Source organism: Saccopteryx leptura, chromosome 2, assembly GCF_036850995.1.
Source record: "Saccopteryx leptura isolate mSacLep1 chromosome 2, mSacLep1_pri_phased_curated, whole genome shotgun sequence".
NCBI classification, from domain to species: Eukaryota; Metazoa; Chordata; class Mammalia; order Chiroptera; family Emballonuridae; genus Saccopteryx; species Saccopteryx leptura.
Genome location: NC_089504.1, coordinates 342,138,815 through 342,163,557, shown reverse-complemented (window position 1 = coordinate 342,163,557; position 24,743 = coordinate 342,138,815). Strand labels below are relative to the sequence as shown.

The window sequence follows — 24,743 nt, the reverse complement described above, 5'->3', positions numbered from 1 at the left end:
CAGCTTGTTTCATCCCAGGATCTCGGACTATCCTGAGGCCCGAGAATGAAAGCTAGGCCTTTATAAACGTTCCTGCACTACGTTCTGGGCCATATATATTGTACACGTCTCCTTCTATCATTGTAAGAAGTCTCTGCGGTAAGTGTAAATATCCTAATACTGAGCTGACATTTCCCAAGACATCCCTGCCCAAGGATCCTCCTGCCTGTTGTCCTGATGATGAGTGGCTGCCACAGGACCCCATTTATTGTGGTACACGAGGCCTTCCACACTCTGTCCCCTGTCAGCCTCTCCCATAGCACCTCACACCCATGCCCACTGAATTTCTGAGCTCTAATCACAGTGGCCTTAGATCTCTCCCCACAAGCCTCCTGCCTGACAGCCTTTGCTCATGCTGTTCCCTCCAACTATATACTCTTCCTTTAATTCCTCACCTGTTCATTCCTCTTCACTATTTAGTGCTTGGCTCAAAGTAGCTTCTGCAGAGGCATCTCAGGTCCCTGGGGGACAGTCACACCCCAGTGACACCGCTGCAGAGGACCCTGTGCTTTTTCTTTCTTTTTTTTTTTTTTTTGTATTTTTCCGAAGCTGGAAACGGGGAGACAGTCAGACAGACTCCCGCATGCGCCTGACCGGGATCCGCCCGGCACGCCCAACAGGGGCGACGCTCCGCCCACCAGGGGGCGATGCTCTGCCCCTCGGGGCGTCGCTCTGCCGCAACCAGAGCCACTCCAGCGCCCGGGGCAGAGGCCAGGAGCCATCCCCAGCGCCCGGGCCATCTTTGCTCCAATGGAGCCTTGGCTGCGGGAGGGGAAGAGAGAGACAGAGAGGAAGGAGGGGGAGGGTGGAGAAGCAAATGGGCGCTTCTCCTATGCGCCCTGGCCGGGAATTGAACCTGAGTACCCCGCCCGCCCGGCCGACGCTCTACTGCTGAGCCAACTGGCCAGGGCCTTGTGCTTTTTCTTAGCTCTCATATAAACATAGTTAACCAAGTAATCAGGTATTTAATATGTATCCAGTTCCAAACCTCAAACTTGGTTGCGGGGGTCACTGCCCTGCCATGGGTCCTCCTACTCTGCCTCTCCCCAAAGGATAAGGCATCAGTGGGGCTCTGTTAGAGCCTAGACCCTTTCCTTTAGACCATACACTTGATTCGTGGGACCCCAGGATCTCCTGCCTCAGTGGCCCCAGGCCCATCCCCTCAGGGTGGACCAGGTGGAGTGGCCAAGAAGCCACAGGTTGCCACGGGTACGTCAGTCTGCACTCATGGACCAGAGTGTCCACATATGTTCATGGAAACTTCTCCTCAGGGCAGTTGGATCTGCAGGTAGGAAGAAGCAGGGAGTAGGCTGAGAGCAGAGCCAGCTCTTCTTGTGCCACCATATTTGGGCACGGAACTCAGAAGAGTCAAAGTTTACTTTATAAAGTGGCCTTCCAGGTCAATATGAAAGCGTATTTGTCCAAGTAGGAGAATAGAACATATTTTATTGAACAGTTGTTAGCTTGATTTATAACTTTACAGTATTTCGATGTATGTGGCCTCCATTTGTACTCTTGCCCAAGCCCTGCTGGCATTAGGGATGGGTTTGGGTCAGCCTCATCCACCAGACCATAGCTCCACCAGGGAGGCAATGTGTAGTACCCCTGCTCCAGAGCACAGTGCCCAGCACAGAAGAGCAGATAATAAATACTGGCTGTGAGAAACAAACAGGTAATCCAGGTAAAATGCTTGGCATGGTGCAAACGTTAATAAATATTAGATATTATTGCTTGTTGAATAAGTGAACGGGTGGATGGGGCAGGGCGGACCCATAAACCGAGGTGGCTTGTGTATGAGGAGGGAAAGGGGGCTGCTGACCCCAGGGGCCATACTTTCTTTATTGAGGTTATGCTCTCCTTCCCCCAACCCCACAGGCCTCTCCCAGCTTCACCTGACAAGGTGGGTCCCAAGTAGGCATACTTGACAGCCAGGTGCCAAGAGGGGATAGGGGTGCCTGCTAGTGCAATGTCCCTTCCCCCCAGGGAAGAACAGCTGGGCAGGTTCCCTCTTCACCTTCAGATATCTCCCTACCCCCAGACAGAACCCACCCGGCTTACTGTCTTTTGTTTTACCCATAATCCCATGCTGTGGTTGGGTGGTTGCTGAAAGGATCAATTTACCCTCCCACGAGGCTGTGTTCTAGTGTAAGAGGAGTTGGAACTGGGGAGTCAGATCGCCCATTGGACCCTGAACAAGTCTCTTTGCCTCTACAAGCCTCAGTTTTCTCATCTGTAAAATGGGATTGTGTGTGGAAATAGTACATGTCAGGTGACAGGTACCAGGTACATACACATTTAGTGAAAAGGAAGAACCCTTGCACAGAACACAAGTGGGTCAAGGAGGACAGATTCTCGGAACCCCAAACAGGAAAGTGGATGAAAATGGTCCACAGCCAGCGAGTTAGAGGGCTGGGCAGGAGTTCCATCTGTGAGGCCTGAGGAAAGGTAGGTTAGAGACCCAGGTCAGTCCTGTTTCGCAGCCAGGAAGTTGTTTCAGGATGAGCACAGTGCCCAGGGTCCCACAGGGTCTCTGTTAAGGCCTCAAGCCAGGCGCAGCCAAATTCCTCTTCTCTGCAGGGGACTTGGGCCATCCCAGAAAACAACCCTCACTGCCCCACCCACATTCTCGCACACGCACAGTAGGTGGCGCTGTAACAAAGAACAGAACCCAATTAACCCCAAAACAGAACAGGTGAGGGAAAAATCACATTTTTGTGAACTGCCCACCAAGGGTCACCATACCCTCAGAATTGAGGGGTGCAGAATTCCCAGCAGCCTGCGGACCGGTGAGAGGTGGAAGGTCTCAGAAATAAGAGTCCAACATCGCCACCCCCAGTCCCAGGTCCGAAGTGCCGGCAGTGGGGTCAGTGCGGCGGGAAGATGTCTGAGCACTGCTGCAGGATGAGCTCCACCACCTGGTTCTGGAACACCATGGTCATGGGCATGCTGGTTTCCTCCGTCTCGGGCCGGAGCAGCGTGGGCCCGAACACTATGGCCACGCTCTGCACGGACATGCGGTTCTGTTCGCCGTGCTCAATCACCCTGCAGCGGGGGTGGGATGGGGTGCAATGAGGGCCCAGAGCTGGGGGAGTGTGCCCGCCTCCCTCCCGTAGCCCCTCTGCTCACCGGCACAGGTGCTGGAAGAGGACTCGCAGAGTGTCGTGGTTGGGGGCGGGCAGCGTGCGGACCAGGTCCCGCACACAGCGACTGCGCTGGTCCTGGTCCTGCAGCTCTGGGGAAGGGAAGAGTGGGCTCAGCGAGGGGAACGGGAACGGATGGGGCTAACTCCCAGTGTGTGTTTGTGTGTGGGTGGTGGGGGGGGGGGGGGTTCCTGCCTGAGGCAAGCCAGTTGCACCGGTACTCCACCCAACCTTCTGGGCACTCACTGATGGCCGCGATGAACTGGCGGAAGTGCGAGAAAGGGAAGAGAGGCTCCGGCAGCTCTCGAAAGAAGAGCTTCAGGGCTCCGGTGATAACGTGAACGTCCTCCCAGCGTCCGTCGTCCAGGTCGAGACGCTCATCTGCGGCAAGGGGGTCGGGAGGAAGAGGAGGTCAGCACCCCTCCAGCCTTCAGGCCCGGAGGCAGGGGCTGGGGACGAGCCTCACCGTGGTCCACCTTATAACGCAGCTTCTGGATAGTGGCCAGGTTGCCACTGATGCGGTACAGCCCGTCGATGTCCAGCCCTGGGGAGAGGGAGGCACTGACTCCGGGTCTGGTGGGAGGAGGCTAAAGCCCCAGCTATGAGTCCTACTCAGGAACTCCCGGTCTTTTCCTCTTGACCCTGCGCCCACCCAGAGGTCTCCATCACGGGCCCCGGGAGGCCCGCCCAGCCCGCCGTACCGCGGGCCTCGACGGTGCGGATGCACTGCTGCACGAAGCGCGGCACCGGGCTCCTCTCGCGCTCACACAGCGTGGCCAGCGCGCAGCCGAACACCTGGTCTGGGGGAAGAGGCTCGTCAGCGCCGCCCTCGCCTGAGCCGCCCGCGTCCGGCTCTCTGGGTCCCTCTGATACCTTTGATGTAGCCCTTCTCCCGCAGCGACTGCAGTGTGGGCCGCCTGAGCAGGAACTTGCGGAGCTTGTGCCGGACCTTGCTCAAGTCGCTCTCCTGGGCCCCAGGGCTCAGGGTGGGCGCGGCTGCCGCAGGGAAGTCGGGGGTGAGTCAGTCGGTGCCGCCAGGTGGCCCAGCAGGCTCCATCCCGGTGGCCAATCCCCACCAAAAGATTCTCTCCACTGCCTGCATTCCTCCACCCACCCCCACCATCACCACCACCACATTTCTGCACACACCTGCTCCAGGCCGAGCCTCATCCTCCCGCCAGCTTCCCAGGCGCTCACTGGACCCGAACTCCACGCTGCTGTACTCGGTTTCCTCCTCCGGGGGCAGGTCTGCAGACTAGCATCGCAAAGCCTCAGAGGCAGAGCCTGGGGCCAGTTGGGGGTCCTTCTGGGGTGGGGTGAGGGACCCCGAGTACCCTCCCAGCAGGCCTGGTGACCCCCTACCCTGCAGTTCTTGCTTCCCTTAACCAGGTTAACTCCCCTCACCTTCACCAGGGAACCTCAGAATATTCATCTTCCTTAGCTGCACAGAGCTCTTCAGGTGTTGGGAGACAGTCATCCTGTTCTGCCCTACCCTTCTCCCAGTTTCTGCCCGCCCTTTTCCCACATTTTCCTCAGCAAATCTGAGGAAAATTTCCACACTCCATTAGGCCAGCATTCCTCAGTATGTGGCTCCCAGTTCTGAGCTTGCAGTTCCAACTGGGGCCTGAGCCAAAAACCACACCAGCATCACCTCCCTGACTCTGGATTCCTACCTCTAGTAATACAGCCCAATGCTGTACCCAGCGTTAGGTCCTAGGGAATGAAGGGTCAGAAAGCCTCGGGTTGTTTCTAGGTGAACAGCTGTCAGAAGGGGCCTGTCCCATCTCTACTTATGCAATTGATATTTTGAACTTAAAAAAATGGTAGACTCTTCAACCCTTTAAAATTTTATCTTCTAGTTTCAGCCTGTCATTCAGCCTGAGGCTGTTTCTCAGATTTTCTTTTCCCTCTGCCTGCCTTGGAATGGGACATTCCTTCAGGATGTGCCTCCACCCTACCTGGAGAGTCTGCATGCAGGGCCAAAGGCTGTTTCTTCAGCCGCCCTCCTACCACCCAGCCATGGTGGTGGCTGCTTCTGCAGGGAGGGGAACTACCCACTGGTGCCACGTTGCTCCCAGTGCCTGAGTGGGGGACCCCACTCCCAGTGGGCACGAATACCTTGCATAATGGCAGACCATCCCTTCCCTACCAGCCCTGGAGGCTCCAGGCTCTGCCTACCAGTTCCTGGATGCCCTGGGCAATGGCCTTGTGCCAGGTGCTGATGATGGCCTCTGAGTCGTGCTGGATCAGGTACTCTGAGCCATCTCGGCTTCGCAGCTGGAAAGACACAAGTCACTCGGTCATCTCTGGTTCCCTGGGTCTGTCCCTGCCCTCAGATCAGACTAATCGAGGAAGGGCCTCCTTGTAGGCCAAGGTATTGCACCTCATTCAAAGTAGTATATGGGCCCTGGCCGGTTGGCTCAGTGGTAGAGCATCAGCCTGGCGTGCAGAAGTCCCGGGTTCGATTCCTGGCCAGGGCACACAGGAGAAGCGCCCATCTGCTTCTCCACCCCTCCCCCTCTCCTTCCTCTCTGTCTCTCCCCCTCCCGCAGCCGAGGCTCCATTGGAGCAAAGATGGCCCGGGCGCTGGGGATGGCTCCTTGGCCTCTGCCCCAGGCGCTAGAGTGGCTCTGGTCGCAACAGAGCGACGCCCCGGAGGGGCAGAGCATCGCCCCCTGGTGGGCAGAGCGTCGCCCCATGGTGGGCAGAGCATCGCCCCTGGTGGGCGTGCCAGGTGGATCCCGGTCGGGCGCATGCGGGAGTCTGTCTGACTGTCTCTCCCCGTTTCTAGCTTCAGAAAAATAAAAAAAAAAAAAAAAAAAAAAAGTAGTATATGACAGTATCTCTGTGTTACAGATAAGCAAACTAAGGTTCAGTGAGTTTAGCAATTTTCTTGTGGACACACAGCTAGTGAATGATGGAGGGAGGATCTGAGTGAAGCAGATCTGCATGGCTCAATCATCCAGTACACCTTCCCCCGTCCCATCCCACTTCCCCATGAGCCGCAGAACATGGCAGGCCTCACCCAGAGCATGCAGGGGAAAAAAAAATAAGATCAGGGAAAGAAACTTCCTGTGGAGGCCCCTGGTCACTAGAATCAAGAGCGAAAAAAATGTTGGGTGAAAAGCTCTAATAACAGGGCATGGCTGATCTCGGAGAAAAAAGAGCCCCCCCAAATACACACATTGGGGGCCTAGCAGTGTTGTCCCCCTTTCGCAGCTGCGAGTCTCCCCCTGTCCTTCCCTCCAGCCTGGGTAACACATCCTCTTACAGCCCACTTCATCAAGAAGCGTAAATTAAACATGCTCAAGGGGGAAACGTTCTGACCACTCAAAACCCTTTCTGACTTGCAGGCTGGGAGTAGCAACCCCCTTATTCACTCCCAGGAAATGCACACATGGTTTGGCGAGGTCTGTGAGCTGGAGGAAGCACTACCCTGTAAGTGTCCTGAATGCTCCGTCCTGACCACCGGCCATAATCTTCCTTAAGAGCCCCAAAGTCTGGATTTCCAAAGCCACTATTTTATAATATTGAGGAATAAGCAGATACCAACAGCCTAGGCTGCCTTCAAATTGCCTGCTATTGAGTGTCCTTATCCCCTAACAAACCTCCAAAGAACAGTATAAGGCAGTTAGTTAGCACCTTGAATAAATCGCTCATCAGCCTGAGGCTCTGAGGACCAAGCATTCAAGGGTAATGTGAATGTTTGGTTTCGGCAGCTCCCACCAAACGTGGGGCCAGTGAGAGTCAGAGTCAGCAGACACTGTCTCAGACAAGGAGTCCAACTTCCAGAATCAAGGCTGTCTTTGACTGCCACCTTTTCAATTTAGACTTCAATGCTATTTAAATAGCTTTTAAAAATTTTTAAAAAGAAAAGAAAAGAAAACTTGCATGTTCCAACCACACCCATTCCTACAAAGACTAGAGAACCTTCAGCAGGAAGATAGCATGGCACAACTTTAAAATGACATAACCCTGCCTCGGTTATTCCAGAAAATGGCCGAACGGTACTTCTAAAACAGCTCTCTCAACACCTAATCAATTCATATTCGAAAGTTTCATACAGAAGGTTAAGCTGTATAGCAATATATTTCACAAAACATTCATCTTGTCAAATGGGTAGGCAAGCTAAGCTGCCCAAACCAGCTGTTTTTGAAGACTGTTACTGAAGTTTTCTGTGGCTCTGGGTGACTAGGAAGGGCTGGTGTGTAATTTTGCCAGGCCCTGCTAACCTGGGCATGATACAGAATTGGGGAGAGTCTCTTGAAAACATCCTAGCATTGCCTGCAGACCACCCCTGAGTGGAGGGAGGACAGACATCTGCCCACTGGGAAGCAGGGGGCTCTTCGACTTCCACTCAAGACTGTCAGCCTTCCCCTCAGCTTGAGTAGCTTCCAAGAGTACCATCTGCCTTCCAATCCTGCCAGGAAAGATACTTAGAAATGTTTACTCTGAAAGTTTCATCAAAAACCCCACCGGAGAGGTGACATTTATAGAGCACAGGTTGAAGGATGTACCTCTGGGTCAGGGAAGGAACATGCCTAGCCAAGTGGGGTCCCTTCTCAATTTGACACCCATGGCAGACATTGCTAGTTGATCACAGCATTCTATCCTGCTAAGCCTGGAGAAGATTCCAGACCTACTGATCAGAGTAGCTCATGAGATGGAACCAGTTCTCCAACCCAGCTCTGTGGATATTGCGGTTCTAGAACTGAATAAAGCTTGGTGAGTCATCAGTAAACTACACCCTCAAGCTCCTTGCAGAATTACCTTTTCTGTACTGAGATATAAGGTCATGCTTTGGGCCTTCATAATGTCACCTGAAGCAGACCCAAGAGTTCCTTACTAAACTAGAATGGAGCTGCACACTAAAAATTTCTTCAAGAGCTAAGGCTTAGAAAAAAGCTTTGATTTCACCTTTAAAATCTGAGAAGGTTCCCCACCCCCACAACCAGTTAATAAAAGCCATGTAACTGATCGCCCTTCTCTTTTTGCTTTGGCTACCAGGAGACCCGGAGCTAATATTTTTCAGCAGTGACAAACGTAACACCTCTACTTTATCTGCCCCCTAATCCCTCTCCACTTTGACCCACTTCTCTAACTCGTTTTGCTTGGTCCTGCCTTTTCAGTGGGTTTTACCAGCTCACCTTACGTGTTTTTGTAGTGAGCTGCCTCAAAACTTTTGGGGATGGAGGTGATAGTAAAAACGTAATTTAAAAACAAGACAACCCAAGGACAGTGATAGGGGTCACACTGTGAGGGTCCTTGCCAGGATGCCACCTGGACGCCCTCTATCTGCTGGGGGAGACTGAAAAATGTGTCCATTGCCCTGGTTTATTCACTGGGAGCCCAGTCCAATTGGAAGTCCCACCTGCCAGCCCAGGTCTCCCGGCCTATCAGAGTGAGTGGCCAGGGGCGGGAGTCTCCCGTTCTGCTGCCTTTCTAATCATGACAAGTTTAGTTCCCCAGAGACCCCTACTTCTCATCACCCTCCAGGGCCAAGGCTTGGTGAATTCAGCTCCTGGAGAGGTAACGACAGAACCCATGATGCCAGAGATACTGTGGATGGATCTCGAAGGTGGGGGCCACTTTGGTTTCGAGCTCTAAGATTTCCAGCCCAACTCTCCCCAGGCCCGCCTTCTTAGGGCCTGCCCAGTTAGACTCCCAGGCCATCAGTAAGCCCCTCCTCCTTCTCCCCACCCCCACAACTCACCTCCAGCACGTTCTTCTTGCTGGATTTGTCTTTGGGGGCCCAGGCGAGCGAGGCCCCTTTCAGCTCCACCGTGTACTCAGGGGTAGAGAGCTTGGAAGGCTGCTGCCTCTGTGGGAGAGGAAAGACAGGAGAGGGAGCCTTCAGCTCAAACAGGCCTGCTGCGGCATGCTGGCTCCAGTCCACCAGGCTCCCCCGGCTCTCGAGACAGGATGGGTCACAGCTGTGGGGTCCTCAGAGCCTGTGAGTTGTCTGGTCCTTTGCTGCCTGCCCACCCAGGAGAGGAAAGGAAAGGTGTGCAGCCCCATCCCTGCAAGCTGGGAGCCCAGTCCCCAGCTGCCTGCCCAGCAGGCTGGAGCTGTCTGCCCTCCAGGACAGCTCCCCATGCCCAGGGTAGCTGCAATTGTTTGTCCCAAGGCAAATCTGTTGTTGTCACCCCCTGCCAAAGGCCTAGCTGCCTGGACATTCACGTTCCACTGCCTCAAACCTGGCCTTTGACAAGCCAAGTCAGGTAAAGACCAAAGGAGTCAGGAGCAGATGGGGCGACCCCTGCCGTGGGGCCTGGGCCTCACCAGACCAACTGCAGCTGAGGACTTCGAGTCCTTGAAGAATGTCAGGACCCCGCCTTCCAGCACTGTCCAGGAGGCACTCCAGTGCTTCTTCCTAGGGGGCATGGAGAAGTGGGGGGTGGCGGGGCTTGGATTGGGCCTGGGCTGAAGCCCCCTTCCCACCTCCAGGAGCAGGTCACAGAGCTTAACAACATAGCTTGGGACATCCAACCGTTAGAGGTGGACTCTCTTTATCTCTCTGTACCTCAGTGTCCTCAGAGGATCTCTTATAAAGTTGTCATGAGGATTAACAGAGCCTAACATAGGGGAAGTGCTCAGTGAGCGTGGTCCCAAAGGCCCACCCTGCACTGCGGGGGTGTGGACAGGCTCTCACCGGACCCGCTTTCCCTTGTCCACCGTCTTGGTGCGATGGAGCACACCTGCCTTTTCCAGGGTCTTGATCTTAGAGAGAGAAGGGGAAAGAGGAGGCAGTTAAGGGGGTGAGCCACGGTGAGTCTCCATCAGCCAGCAATGCCCCCCAGGCTGGGCCTGATCTCCACTGAACCCCTTCGCTGCTGCTGGTGGTGGGGTACCTGCTCCCACAGTAGCAGCAGCAGCAGAGATTTCCCCCAGCTCCCAACCTCACCCAACTCTGGGCCTAGGATGACCTAGATCCTTGTTCATTCAGCCCCAGCTAGTGCTGGGGCTTACGGGGGAGACACGCTGGTCCAGTTTCAGACCCCAGGATCGCCAGAACTCCTCTATCTCTTCTGTGGGGTCATACCCGGGCTTACACACCCCTTCCCTTACTTTCTCCTCAGGGGGGCTGGCCTGGGCTGGAGTCTCGCTGTCCTGGCTGGACTGGCGGATGCTTCGAGGAGCAGGAACCGGGACCTGGGGAGGAAGACACTGTCATATATAACTCCCTCCTGTCTCCCCAGGGCTATCCCTTCCCAGTTGGTTACCTGGGGCAGATCCCACCGAACAGAGTCATCATTTGGGTTGTAGAAGTAGGGCTTTCCGTGTTGATCCTCCAGCTTCACCCACTGCGGGGAGAGGAAAGGTCAGGGCTGCCATCTGGCTTCGTGAGAGGGGAGGAAAAGGTTCCTCTAACCAGTGCACAACATAGACCCGAGGAGTCTGGAAGGACAGGCGCTGGTGAGGCAGTGTGCTGGGCTGGCTCAGAGCCCAGCAGGAGCTGCAGTTTAGTGTTAAGGAGAGCTACTCGTGAGGAAGGAAGGGTTGGAGGCGTGTCCCCGAGGCTGTCTGGGTCCGCCTGTCTGTTGCTCCTACCTGCTCTTGGGTAAAGTGGTTCGTGTAGACCGTCTGCCCTTCCTGGTCCACAAGGCACGACCAGCCTGGGGGCGTGGCCAGGGGAGAGGCGGGCCGGGGCTCACTGGAGCAGCCTGAAGGGGAATAGTCCTCCTCGGGGTAACTGGTCAGTAACTCAGGGTAGTCCGTCTCGGGGGTGGGAGGCTGTAGGGAGTAAGAAGGCTGGATCAGAGGCCCTCAGAGCAGACCCACCCACCCCTGGCCAGGCCCGGCTCCTTCAGACGTGGCGCCACCTCTCACCCCAAGTGCCCAGGGGAGAAGGAGGCGGGGTCAGAGGTCCTAAGCGCCAGCCCCGCCCACTTAGGCCAGGTCCCGCCCCTCACCCTCTGGTCCTTGGCGCTGCCGGGCCTCAGGCCAGGCTGCATCTTCAGCTCCTCCTCGTCCTCGTCCTCCCAGACCGTGTCGCCCGTCAGCGGGTTGTAGAAGAACACCCTGCGGCTGTCCTCATCCCAGTACTGGCCCCACTCTGTTTCGAGGCTCTCGCGGCTGCCCACCGAGGACGGGGAGGTGGCTGGGCTGGTGGCGCCTTCAGCAGCCTCGAAAGGCGACTCCCAGGTGGTCACACCTGTGTCTGGGTTGTAGTAGTAGGGCCGCCCGGTGTCCGCGTCCGTGTGCGTTTCCCACACCTGGCCGGGACGAGGAGCCGCGGTGGCGCCAGGTGAAGTGGCCGGAGGCTGTCTCTCTATGTTCGCATACACCGGCTCTGGGGCTTCGTCCACCTGTGCCAGAAAGAAGACAGGTCAGCTCCCGGTTCACATAGTCCGCCACCTGCCACCTGGGCGACCTTCAGCAAGTCACCATACCTCCCTGCCTCAGTTCCCCCCGCTGCAAAATACCTGCCCTGCTTGTTCTGGATTTTGTAGTGAAGAGAGAATGAGGAAAGATATGTCCTTCAAAGCGGTATGTGACGTATGAAATGCTCCAGGTGCGTGGGGCAGTTATGAATTATTTATTAATAAAATATTGATAACCACATTCTCCCAGCTGTGGTTCACCTCTGCACTCACAGGGGTGAATCAAAGGTTGGGCAGGAGCAGAGTTATGGCCTAGGACCCACCCCTTCTCTGTCAGCATTCAGGTCACAGGGAGCCAGCCCCCAACAGAGCCCCCCCCCCCATTTCTTCCTGGCCAGGAAAGCTCTGGGACCAGAATCAGTACCGCCTCTGGATTTGGGGCTAGGACTTCCTGGGTATGGGGTTTACAGGCCTCTGAATCAACTCCAGACAAGGAAAAGGCAGACAGCCAGAGGGGAGGGAGAGAGGGGGAGGCGCCCCTCCTCCCCACACTCTCCCCAAAGGAAAGTCAGGGGGCCAGAGGATTCAGTCACACAGAATATTAGCCTGGCTGTGCTCAACACCTTCAAGGCTCCCTGCGGACTGCAGGGCAAAGTCTAAGGCTTTAACCAGAGGCCGCCCATCACCTGCTTGTCTTCCACCTTATTTCCTGCCACTCCTTGCTCCTTAACTTGAACTTTAAGCTCCAGTAGCACTGCCACTCTCTGCTGTGTCTCCTACAGGCCTCAGCTCATTCACAGCTTGCCCAGGCCCATCCCCACCCCTTTGTCACCTGGCTGACGCCCAGTCCTTTAGGACTCAGCTCATGTGTCAAGTTCAAGACCTTTCCGAAGATTTCTCTTGTGTGCCCACAAGCCTTAGCCCTCAGCCCACCAGAGGGATAGATAGCTATACTATCAAACCCAGCATACAGAATGCTACAAGGGAAAACAAGATTTCAAGATGGTAAATTTAGCATAATTCCAATACAGCATTGTGATTTAAGAAACCCTCCAAAATGCTAACAGGGGTCATTTCTGGGCAGTGTAATTACAGGGATTAGGTTTATTTTGTTTAGTTTTTTTTTAAATTTCTTATTTATTGGTTTTAGGGAGTAAGAAACATTGATTTGTTGTTCCATTGACTTATGCAGTCATTGGTTGTTTCTTGTATGTGCCCTGACTGAGGGTCGAACCTGCAACCTTGAAATATCAGGCTGATGCTCTAGCCAACTGAGCTAACCGGCCAGGGCTAGTTTTTTTCTTTAAACTTTTCTGCAGCCTCTACATTTTGTACAATAAACCTTTTTTTTTCTTTTTTTTTTTGGTGACAGAGACAGAGTCAGAGAGAGGGACAGATAGGGACAGACAGACAGGAAGGGAGAGAGATGAGAAATATCAGTTCCTCGCTGCGGCTCCTTAGTTGTTCATTGATTGCTTTCTCATATGTGCCTTGACTGCAGGCCTTCAGCAGACCGAGTAACCACTTGCTCAAGCCAGCAACCTTGGGTTCAAGCTGGCAGGCTTTTGCTCAAACCAGATGAGCCTGCGCTCAAGCTGGCGACCTCAGGGTCTTGAACCTGGGTCCTCTGCGTCCCAGTCCAACACTCTATCCACTGCGCCACCGCCTGGTCAGGCTTGCTTTTTTTTTTTTTTTTTTTTTTAATCACAGAAATTTCTCTGTTGCGGTGACACCTTCACTAAGCTGTAAACTCGTCAAGAGGGGAAGCACCTCCAGCTCATGAAGGCCTCTCCCTGCACCTTAGGCGGGTGTCTATAGAAATACTCATTTGTCCAACAGAGATTTGCCTGCTCTGCACCAGGCACTGTTTTAGACATGGGAATGCAGCAGCGAAGACATGGACACAGATCCCCGCCCTGGCAGCCGCTCCTGTGTGCCAATGGTGGGAGAGGGGAGGAAGAGGGGAGGAAGCAGGGTGGTAAGTGAAATGCACAGCACGTCAGTGATGATGGCTGCTGGCAAAGCAACGAAATCACTGCCAAAGAAGGGGTGTGGCCATCTTACACAGGGCGTCAGGTCCCAGGCATGCAGGGGGCAGGAAGAGTGGGGCACACCAGCCGGTCAGTTCATCACTCCTCCCCCTCACCCCCCCAAGCAGGCATGGCTGAGAGGACCCTGCACCCCACTTCTCCTTTCCTTCCACCCACTACAGCCCTCCTGTGGCATCCTGTATCCCAACCACACTAGCCCCAAACACAAAGGCATCTTCCTCCCTCTGTGCCTTTGCTCCAGCCGTGCCTCAGCCTGAAACTCCCTGCGCTCACTCCCTGCTTATCCAAATCCTGCTCCTCCGCTGGAGCTCCGCTCACAGGCCTTCCCTGGGTGCAGCCTTCTCCCTCCAGAGAAAAGTCTAACCTGCTATCACTCTGCTCCGTTAGGGCCTGACGGCATTCTGCCTTGGTGGTAAGTTCATTGTCCACCCATCTGCCTATTTTCTCTGGCCCTAAAAGGCGAGAGTTTCTTGAGAGCAAGACTCAGGATGATGTCACTGACACCAATCACCTCCAACAGGTGGTCTAATGCAGATCCACAAAAAGCACTTACTGTTTGAATACACAAGTCATTTCCATGCCAGACTTCAGCAACAAATAAACAAACACACCTGACACTACAGGAGAGAGTGGGGTTAGCTATGAGCAAGAAATTCCTGAAAATGAGGGTTCAAACACAGGAACAGGAGACTCCCTGGGACGACAGGATGGAGGCCGTAGAGAAAGGTGGGTGAGCAGACACACCTCCTAGGCACCCCACTGAGGCAGGGGTCTTGCCCATCCCTGGGTCAGGGGCTGAAAGGCCGCATGAGCAGTGGACCAGCCAAGAAGGAGCCAGGCTCTTTGCAGCAGGGATTTCCACCCAGCCAGGCTGCTGGCCTTGGCTCTGAGTTCATTGGGAGCTCCAGGCTGGCTGGGTTGGTGGGAATCTTGCACAAGGAACACTCCCAGCAGGTACAGAGGAGATCTGGGAGGTTGAAGTTCAGGCTGCCAGCATGACAGGGTTGTCACGAGGAAGAGAAGATGCAGAATCACACGGGGGGGGGGGGGGGGGGCTCCAGACTGCAGGTCGGAGGTTTAATCAGGGCAAGGCAATGCCCCTTTGAAAGAGGCACATTCTCTGGACTGGGGCCCCTCCAGGAGGTAGTGAGGGGTCTTCACTGGAGCTGAGCAAGCAAAGTCCCACCCTGTGAGGGATGTGGCAGTCCTGTGAGGGAGCTGGACTACAGCAGGACCCTTCAGACTCTAGAATCCTCTACAGAGTCCCCCCAGGGCTAAGACAGAGGCATTTTCCTTCCGTGGCAGAGCCACTGCCTGGGTTAGACCAGCTTCTGGAAGCCAGGTGGGGCCAGTCTCTCCCAGCCTCTGGCCTTTGAGGGTGAGCTGCCGAGGTTAGAGCAGGGCCTGCCACCCCCACCCCAACTCCTGGAGGCCCAGACAAGACCCAGCCCCAGCCCATCGACAGGGGTCTGACTAGGGCCCCAAGGGTTTTGGGGGCCCCCCGACCTGTCCTGATAGAGACACAGGGGACACCTAGTGGGAAAGAGGAAGTGTCCTCCCACCTCAGGCCAGAGCACGGAGCCCAAGGGGCCCGGCTCTCACCACACTCAGTTCCCGGCCCCTAGCACTCCTCTTATCTTCAACTACCCACAAGCAGGTGACAGGCAGGCGGCCTCTCTTCTCCCAGCTGATCACCGCCTCTCAGCCTCCTTTGAATGGGAGGCAAGGCCTCAGAGAAGGAAAGAGGAAAGAAGGGAGGATTCCCACGCTTCCTGAGACTCCCTGCTCCAAACCCCAGCCCCCAGCTCCTGACCGGGCCAGGGATGCAGGTCCCTGCTGGCTCCTTGAGCCCATAGGCCCCACTGCTATACCATCAGACGCCAAGTTCAGTTCTTAGCGCCAAGGTCCCCTACCTGAACCCGCAGGGCCCGACTCTGCCTCCTGGTCAGCTTAGCAATCACGTCCACCATCCTGTCCCCTCTCAGCTGCTGGGATGGAGCCCTGGGAAGGCTTTGGGGGTGGAGCAACGGGGCACAACCCCGGGGCTGGCACAGGGTAACAGGGAAACAAGAAGTTGTCTCGAGATGGTGGGAGGCTGAGCCTCCAGCCCATTTCCTGTCAGGGCTGCGGAAGTGCTGCCTGAGACAGGGTGTGAGGGGGGGTATGGGGCGATCGCTCAGATCAGGGTGATCTTTATGTGTCCAGGGACACTACCGGCTGCTCCATTCAGTGCTCTGATTACCAGTGAGCTCTGAATGCCAGGCCCAGACACATCCACTGAACAGGCGCCACGGAGGATGGCATTCAAGCAATGGGTGGGGGAGGGGGAGGCTGCACAGATGGGGACAAGCATGGGGGCAGCTGGATGCTGGGGCCTGAACTGGTGTAGACAGGACAATGAGTGGCCATCAACTCTCTCAAGGCCCAGGGAGGGTGTGACGGGAAAGAGGAAGCTTGTGTGTGGGTGGGTGGCTCAAAGAGGAAGGGGTATGGGCAGATGTGGTATCAGAAGAAACCAGTCTCTGGATTCCTCCAGCCACGTGGAGGACAGGAAGGATTTTGACCACATCACCATCTACCCGCCTGACCACCCGGGTCTGCCTCCTTCGGCCTTGGTCACCAAGAGGCATGTGTCCACCTCTGCTGCATGTCCACATACATAAACAAGTTTGCCTGTGCCCCTCCCCCATCCTCCAAGGACCCAGAGAAGGGGGACGGGAACCAGCTCCTGAAACCTACCATAGAGCCTCCTCCTGGCCTCTCCTGCCTGACCCTCTACTGCAGGTGGGTATGCAGACCTGGCTGTGCACAGTGGACACAGCATGTCCTTAGTGAGAAGCCAGAGCCCTTTCCGCCCTCGTCCCAAGTGCCAGGCAACACCCTGCCCACCCACCTGCCATCCCTAAGGCCCTCCCACATGGGCTGTCCAGCTTCCAGGTTAGGCTCTGACCCCCAGTCCTCACACTTGTCATACACATGACACCCCACACTGCCCCACCCTGAGGGCCAGAGAGCGCGCGCACACACACACACACACGACAGGTCAACAAGATTGATAGAGCCAAGCCTAAGAGATGGGAAGAGCTGTAAATTCCAAAGCAGTCAGAAACTCCAAGCCACCAGGGAGGGGCTGGGATGGGGGAGGGGGGGCAGGTGTGGGAACCCAGGCCTTTAGCTCTGCCTTGCACTTGGGATTGGGAAGCAGGGTCTTCATGTGGCAGGGACCAGGAGTGACAGTGTAGGGGGCTGGGACCACACAAAAGGCAACTAGAACCCTACCTGCTGCTTTTCCCCAGTAAGAGGCCTGGCCTGCCTGCCCAGGGTCTCCCTAAGGACTCTGGCCCCACTACAGCGACTGAGCAAAACCCTCACAGCTCTAGCTGGCTCTTGGTCACTGGGGCTGGCTCCTCAGACCTCCTGCCTGACCTTCCCCTCCCCCAGCAAGAGGAGGCAGTGACCACAGTCACTTCCCAGTGGGGTCCTCTTCCTTCAACCACACCCTAAGTCTTGAGAGGTACACACACAGCAGGGGAGGGGATGAACAAGCCTGCTGCACATCATTCCTCTCTCCAGCCGCTGTCCTCACCTCTCTCCAAAACCCTCACTGGAGTGTCAGGGCAACCGGAGCAGGTGCAACCAGAAAACCCTCTCAGCTCTCTGGGGCCAGAGGCAAAAGAAATACCCACCAAACCCTCACCTGGGGCCCAGGGCCTAGCTCAGGGAGCTGAGGAAGAGACAGGACCTCCTTTGCTGATGCTGAGCCTGCTCCATGCCATCTGGGCTGGGTGGAGGGAGAGGGGGAATGAATTGTGAGCTTTGATGCTGGGAGCTTAGCCAAGGGCATAGAACTGTTCCAGTGTCCGTCCCTCCCGATCATGCCTTCTCCAGAACAGAACCCGGGCCTCACGCAGTATCCACCCCACCTCTAGTGACGTCTGCACCTGCAGTGGGGAGGCTAGGGGTCGCCCACAGGATCCAGGTCCGCAAGCCTTAGGATACTAGGGGAGCCACACAAGCCTGCGAGTCTGATGTCCCCGGTCTTCACGGGGCCTGGGCCGTGCAGGTTGTGTTAAGGCCCAGGCGGCTCAGTGTGATGTTATCGCATACATGTAGCATGAGAGTCCCGCCACGCTGGCCTGGGGGGAGGCTCTTCTTTTGGGTTTGGGGCAGAAGCAGCATTCAATTAAAAGGAAAAAAAGAATGGAGCAGGAGTCCAGAGACCTGGCTTCTTGTGTCTGCCTCAGTGTCTCTCTGGACAACCTCTTGAATCTCTGGGCCTCAGTTTTTTTATCCATAGAATGGGCTGTCCTTCTCTCCCCCGTTGTAGGGCTGGTCTTTGGGAAAGAGGTGAGCGGGGTGGGGGCCTGAGTTCCCACACCCACCAGCACGTGGGTCACTGAGCAGGGCTGGCTGTACTCTTCTGCTTTTTCGGTTTTGGGTTTTGATTGTGCATCCTTGGCTCCGGCCTCTGCCCCAGCCTTTCCGTGACTTCACAGGGCTGCCTGCTCGGCCTGCTCCTCCGGGGAGGGTGGGTCCTAGGGTGGAGCCCCTTCACGGCGGCTCACAGCCCCTGTGCTCTGAGTAAGGCTGGCGGACAGGGGACGTCTCCTGCTGTGGGGCCGGGTGGAGTCAGAAATGCTGTCAAGGAAGCTACAGCCAGCAGAGGCTGTGGTTATAAGCCAGCCTCACGGGGTGGGAAGATGTGGTGGTGGTGGGCACCTTCTGCTCACTCCCTCAAACATGTCTGCCTCTGCACCCCCCATTCCTTCTCCTTCCCCTAATGGAGGCTGCAGGGTCCTCCTGTCCCTGCCAACCTCCCGGGCCTGGGGCACCTTGACGCCTCTCACTTGCTCAGAAGCTGCCTCGCCTCACATCTCCCACCTCTTCTATCTGACTGCCTTTGTTCCTTTGGCATTTCAAGTTCAAGTTCTCTCCGTCTTGAAAAGAGAAAGTGTGCCCCTGGACCCAGCTTTCCCTTCCTCTTTCTCAAAGACAACTTCTTGAAAGAGTGTGTGTGCCCCACTGTCTCGCCGTCCACTCACTCAAACACCCAGCCCACGCTTCGGTCTCCCACAACTTCCTTGATGACATTTTTGGTCCTTGCCCGGCCTGATTCCTCTCTGGTACTTAGTCCTCACAATCCACTCCCTCCTACACTGCCTCGGCAGGGCCCCTGGGTCAGCTTTCTCTCTCTCTGCCTGCCGCTCCTCAGTGCTCGGGGCCCACGCGTCTCTTCCCCGGCCCATGTCCACGACGCTCTGGAGTCTCGACTTTGCTCTTCGCTCCACTGTCCTGGGAAAGCCCAGCCGACCTCATCAGGTTAACAACGCACCACTGCCTCTCCAGGTTCAGAAACCCAACTGCCCACCTGTCTGTCCTGGACACAGTGAGCAGCTGCCTGCCTCGGGCCGAGTTCATCTTCAGCCCTTCCGATTCCCCATCTCGGTATCACCTCTGTGGCTCAAAGAGACCTGAAGTCACCCCTGATTCCTGCTTCTCTTGGATCATCTGTCCCTGAACCCTGGTGACCTCACCTGCCTAAGCCTCTCGGACCTACCAGTCCTCGGGTAACACAGGGGTTAGAGGAACACGGGAACGTTGCCACAAGGAAGCAAACATTCTGATCTAAAATAGTCTACAGGGCAACTGGTCTGGTCTCTTTCACTAGTCCCTGTCCGGGAAGAAGGAAAGGGAGCGGTTGGCAGGAGAGATTTCAGAGACAACCAAATGAATGCATGGTCCCTGACTGGACCCTCGTTCACACCGGCTGTGACCGACTTGTTTTAGGACAAGGGGAGAAATTTGATTATGGCCTGGATCTTAGATGACATCAAGAAGTTAATGTTGCCTGACCAGGCGGTGGTGCAGTGGATAGAGCGTCGGACTGGGATGCGGAGGACCCAGGTTCAAGACTCTGAGGTTGTCAGCTTGAGCATGGGCTCATCTGGTTTGACCAAAGCTCACCAGCTTGGACCCAAGGTCGCTGGCTCGAGCAAGGGGTTACTCGGTCTGCTGTAGCCCCCCGGTCAAGACACATATGAGAAAGCAATCAATGAACAACTAAGGTGTCGCAACAAAAAACTGATGATTGATGCTTCTCATCTCTCTCCGTTCCTATCTGTCTGTCCCTATCTATCCCTCTCTCTGTCTCTGTAAAAAAAAAAGTTAATTTTGTTAGACATAATAATGATAATGTGGTTATGGAGAAAAATGTAATTTTTAAGAAATGCATGCTGAAGTTTTTAGGGATGAAATATGAAGTTTAGATTTATTATTTCTTAGGGAAAAAAGAACAACCAATGCAAATAGTAATTGTTAAATCTAGGTAATAGGTATAGTTGTATTCATTTTAATAATTTTTAAGCATTTTTGTATGTTTAAAAAATTTCATAATAAAAAATACCCTTAAATTTTTTTTTTCTTTCTTCTTCATTTTTTTTTTTTATTACTATTTCGCATCCTCAGTGTTACTACTCTGCAAGGGATTTATTATTTCTTATCTGGAGACAGACTGGCCCTTCCAGTTCTCTCCTACCCCGACCTGTCATAGACTAAGTATTTCTCTCCCTTTAAGATGCAGCTCTGGGGCCAGGGGTTCTGGGAATATGGATGGCAGTTTAAACATGCCCTGTTTCTCTTCTCCCGATTGCTATGCTCTACACCCCAGCTAAGCAGGGGCTGGGTGGCTGGGTGGGCAGGACTGGCAGGCACACCGAGAAACCCAGGGCAGATTGGACCCACCATGGGACTGCAGGGGGTAGGTAGGCAGGGTCCCTTGTACCAGACCCCTTGCCCTGAGGAGCTGATGGGGGGCCAAGCAGGTGGGCTAAACTCTCTCTGCCATTAATGCTGGGAGCACAACGAGCAGGTGAGCCCAGGCACTATTCCTGCTGGTGTCTTAGCCCGCAGGCCAGCTTAGCCCCACAGGCCCATTGGTAGAGACCACCGCCCCTTCTCTGCTCTAGAGCCCCTCACCAAGTGGGTACTCCAACAGCCCAACCCCAGTCCCAGTGAGGAAACTCATATAAAGTCCACTCCTCTGACAGCCCAGTGGCTGGAGACAGGGGACAAACACAACCACCAAACCAGCCACTGCTATGAGCCCCTAATAAGGCTGAGACCCATGACGTGCTAAAAGACGTCCTCACTAATCATGGTGGAAAGAGGAATCTGTCAATAAAAAGTGACAGGACAACTGAATGGTCATCCAGAAAAAATCATTAAGGATGGGTCTACATCTCACTCTGTCCCACTCAGCTATACCACTCCCCTCCACAACGGACCAAAGATTTAGATTTTAAAAGTAAAGCCATATGCCCTGGCTGGGTAGTGCAGATGGTTAGAACATTGTTCCCAAAATGCCAAAGTTGCAGGTCCGATTTCCTGTCGGGGCACATACAAGGCTCGACCAGTAGATGCATAAATAAGTGGAATGAAAAATCAATTATTTCTCTCTCTCTCTCTCCCCCACATCCCCTCCCTCTAAAATTAATAAATAAAAAATTTTGAAAATTGAAGTCATAGAAATACTCAGAGGGTACCCTGTGGCCAGATAGCTTGTTTGGTTAGAGCATCATCCCGAAACACAGATGCTGCCAGTTCAATCCCTTGTAAGGGCACATACAGGAGCAGATGGATGTTTCTGTCTCTCTCCCTCTCCCTTCCTCTCTAAAATCAATTAAACATTTGAAAAAAAAATACTCAGAGGGAAACATAAGTAAAATTGTATATTTTTTAAAAAGGCCTTTGTCACAAGGACAAAATTTAAACATTTTATTATATAAATGTATTTTTAAAAAAACTAGTGTGGCTAAAAAATACCATTAACAGAGTCAAAAGACAAGCTTGGCAGAGAGATTACAATTCATGTCACAGACAAAGGGCTATTTACCTTAATATAGAAAAATGTCCAAAAAAATCAATAAGGAAAAGACCAATAACTCAATAGAAAAATGGGCAGACAGTAGGAACAAAACATTCACAGAAAAAGAAAAGCAGTCTTTAAAGACATGAAAATGCATATTCAAGCTACCTTAAGATAATATATTTTCTAACATTGATTGTAATAGCCAAAGATTGGACATAAATCAAGTGTTCATTAACAATGGACCTGTTAAATGAATTGTAATACATCTTGACAATGGAAAACCACTTGGCTATAAGGAAGGAGATGAATGTTCTCTTGTGTAATCTCCAAGATACGTTGTTAAACCAAAAAGGCAAAAGATAAACAAGATGTAGGACCGCCCCAGTCAGTTGGCTTGGTGGATAGAGCATCGGCTTGGCGTGTGGAAGTCCTGGGTTCAATCCCCAGTCAGGGCACATATGAGAAGTGACCATCTGCTTCTCTTCTTCTCCCCCACCCCTTCTCTCTCTCTCTTCCCCTCTGGCAGCCAGTGGCTCGAGAGGTTCAAGGTATTGAGGATAGCTCAGTTGATCTGAGCATCAATCATTGGCCCCAGACTGGGGTTGCCGGGTAAATCCCGGTTGGGGGCGCCTGAAGGAGTCTGTCTCACTATCTCCCCTCCTCTCACTAAATAAATAAATAAATAAATAAATAAATAAATAAATAAATAAATAAATAAATGTAGGGCCATGCATACTGCCTACTACCATCATGTAAAGTAGACAGAATATTAAGTAACCAAATATATTCATACTAGTTTGTATTTGTGTAAAGAAAATCTGAAAGAATAGAGGAAGAATTAATAAAAGCTGAGACTTTGGAGTTGATGGAGAGAAGCATAAAAGCCATGGAGTGTTTGAGAATTTATATATACATATATATATTAAAATATTGTTTTGATTTTTTCAAAACCATATATTACCTAGTTTTAAATTTTTTTGAGGCTATCAGCAAGAGAGAGACTAGAAAATATAATTACAACTTGAACAAAATATAAGAACTCATAAGGAGATTCAAGTAAAGCACCAAAGGGGAAAAAATGACTGTGTTAGAACTTAAAATGTGTCATGGACTACTAATTTAAGGAGAGGCTGGGCACTCCTGAGACTCGGATCTGTGGCCTAGAAGAGCAAGCAGAAGAAATACCTTAAGCCTCAGGGAAAAAGTACATCGAAACAGAAATAAAGAAGGGGCAGATAAGAAACTGGGAGGATCTGGTCAGGAGAACGAACAGGCAAATAAAAGAAAAAGTGAAAGAAACACAACATGCAACAAAATCACACACCACATAGATTTCTCTAAGCTGCAAAAAGACCCGTACCAACAGGCTAACGGGGTTTTGGATGGGAGTGCTGAGGGAAAACCCCCCATCTCTGCACAGCCTATAGAAAGTGTTTGGTTAGGAGTCCAGAGGAAAGCAGACGCCATGAATGAAACGGAATGTCTAACAGGAAGACAGAGTAACAGCATGAGAAAAAGAGAATCAATAGCAACCGGACTGAAGGAAAAAAGAAAACTACAAGCAAAACCAATAAATGTAAAATAAACCGTAATAAAATCAAGTAAGTGTATCAGTTGTTAAACTATATGTGAACAGATTGAATTACTCCATTAAAAGACAGAGTCAGCTAGGATTTAAAAATATAGTCATTTGAAGCCCTGGCCAGTTGGTTCAGTGGATAGAGCATCAGCCCAGTGTGCTGACGTCCTGGGTTCGATCCCCTGTCAGGACACACAGGAGAAGCAACCATCTATTTCTCTCCCCCTCCCTCTCCCTTCTCTCTCTCTCTTCCCCTCTCACAGCCATTGGCTCAATTGGTTCAAGTGTTGGACCCCCAGAGCTGGGGACAGCTCTGCTGATTCAAGTATCCGCCTCAAACAGGGGTTGCTGGTGGTTGCCAGGTGGATCTGGTTGGGGCACATGTGGGAGTCTGTCTCTCTATCTCCCCTCCTCTCACTTAACTCACTTAAAAAAAAAGAAAATATATATATATAGTCATTTGATATATATAAGAAACACACTTTATAAAAAAGTGGTAATGGCTGAAAATAAAAGGATATACTAAGAGATACCAGCAAGTGCAAAAAAATAAAATGAAAGGAAATAAAAAATGAGAGTAGCCACCATATTAATAACAGAAAGGTGGAATTTTAGGTTAATGACACAAAGTAATGACACAAAGGTACAATTTGTGATGACAGAACAGTCAAAATCTGGATGCTCCTAACAACATCGTTGTTAAGTATTAAAAGCAAACACGGGAGCGCACTTTCCCTTTCCAGGGAAGATGAGGACTGCTGCTCCCAGGCTCAAACAGCCAGGATGCCTCTCGGAGAAGGTGACGCAGACCAGCAGGAGCGGAGCAGAACTGTGGGGCCGAGACCGCCTGGCCTACCGGCCGCAGAGCTGCTCTACATCCCTGCTGTGTCCCCCGCTGCACTGTACTGTAGCACTGTTGACCTGTGTACACTGAATAACAACGCTCCCTTCGTCACCACACCCCAAATTGGGGATTCCTGTTGGTGTTGAATTGGCGCCAACGATCATCAACCATCTGCTGACATTGAAAACCTCTCTTTAGGGCCTGTTACATATGGAATTCTGGCTCAGTTCCTAAGCATGGGCCTAGTACTTCTTAGTCATCTGATCTCTTCCTACACGCTAGACTCATCCCTGCCAGTCCCCTCTAGGTCCTCAGTGATTTTATTTTTAATTTTTTTATTAATTCATTTTTAGAGAGAGAGTAGAGAGAAAGAGAGAGAGAGAGGAAGGAGAGGAGGAGAAAACATCAACTCTCATATGTGCTTTGACCAGGGAAGCACAGGGTTTCGAACCGGCAACCTCAGCATTCCAGGTTGATGGTTTATCCACTGCGCCGCCACAGGTCAGGCATCCCCAGTGATTTTAAACTGTTTGAAGTCTTGAAGTTTAGCATAGTCTTGGCCTCTCTACATGGAATTCCATTTCCCTAAAAAGGATCTCTATCTCCACCCATTCACATGATCACTGTCTACCTTTAAAAGAAAAGCAATAAATAAATATTTTTTTAAAAAGCGAAAACTATTAAAAGTACAAGAAGAACTTTATAGAGAAAACTTGAGGGAGATTTAATAAACCTCTATCAGAATTAAAATAAAGGACAAAAAAGAAAAAAAAGAAGTATGCAAAAGAAATGCAAGTTTGAATAATACAATCAATAAACTAGATTTGATCCATAGGAGGGTTAGCTAGAAAATAAGAACTTTTCCATGAAAGACTCAGAAAAATTATTAACTTGGTCAC

At 52.7% G+C, this 24,743-nt stretch overlaps 1 protein-coding gene across 5 annotated transcripts in view; it reads right to left on the bottom strand.

Moving 5' to 3' along the window:
- Positions 1-1,465: 1,465 nt before the first annotated feature.
- Positions 1,466-24,743, bottom strand: part of ARHGAP27 (Rho GTPase activating protein 27) — a 33,576-nt gene continuing 10,298 nt past the window's right edge. For 4 of the 5 annotated variants that reach the window (XM_066363898.1, XM_066363897.1, XM_066363902.1 and 1 more), the window contains 15 exons: positions 11,093-11,488; positions 10,731-10,913; positions 10,403-10,483; positions 10,248-10,331; positions 9,832-9,899; positions 9,462-9,552; positions 8,893-9,000; positions 5,358-5,456; positions 4,329-4,434; positions 4,053-4,175; positions 3,881-3,979; positions 3,646-3,723; positions 3,426-3,560; positions 3,166-3,271; positions 1,466-3,081 (listed from right to left, as the gene is read on the bottom strand). In XM_066363898.1, coding sequence (XP_066219995.1) covers positions 2,904-3,081; positions 3,166-3,271; positions 3,426-3,560; positions 3,646-3,723; positions 3,881-3,979; positions 4,053-4,175; positions 4,329-4,434; positions 5,358-5,456; positions 8,893-9,000; positions 9,462-9,552; positions 9,832-9,899; positions 10,248-10,331; positions 10,403-10,483; positions 10,731-10,913; positions 11,093-11,488 — 1,935 coding nt within the window. In that variant the 3' untranslated portion in view covers positions 1,466-2,903. Of the gene's footprint in view, positions 3,082-3,165; positions 3,272-3,425; positions 3,561-3,645; positions 3,724-3,880; positions 3,980-4,052; positions 4,176-4,328; positions 4,435-5,357; positions 5,457-8,892; positions 9,001-9,461; positions 9,553-9,831; positions 9,900-10,247; positions 10,332-10,402; positions 10,484-10,730; positions 10,914-11,092; positions 11,489-15,467; positions 15,594-24,743 lie in introns of those variants that run through there. The other variant, XM_066363900.1, reaches the window with a different exon arrangement.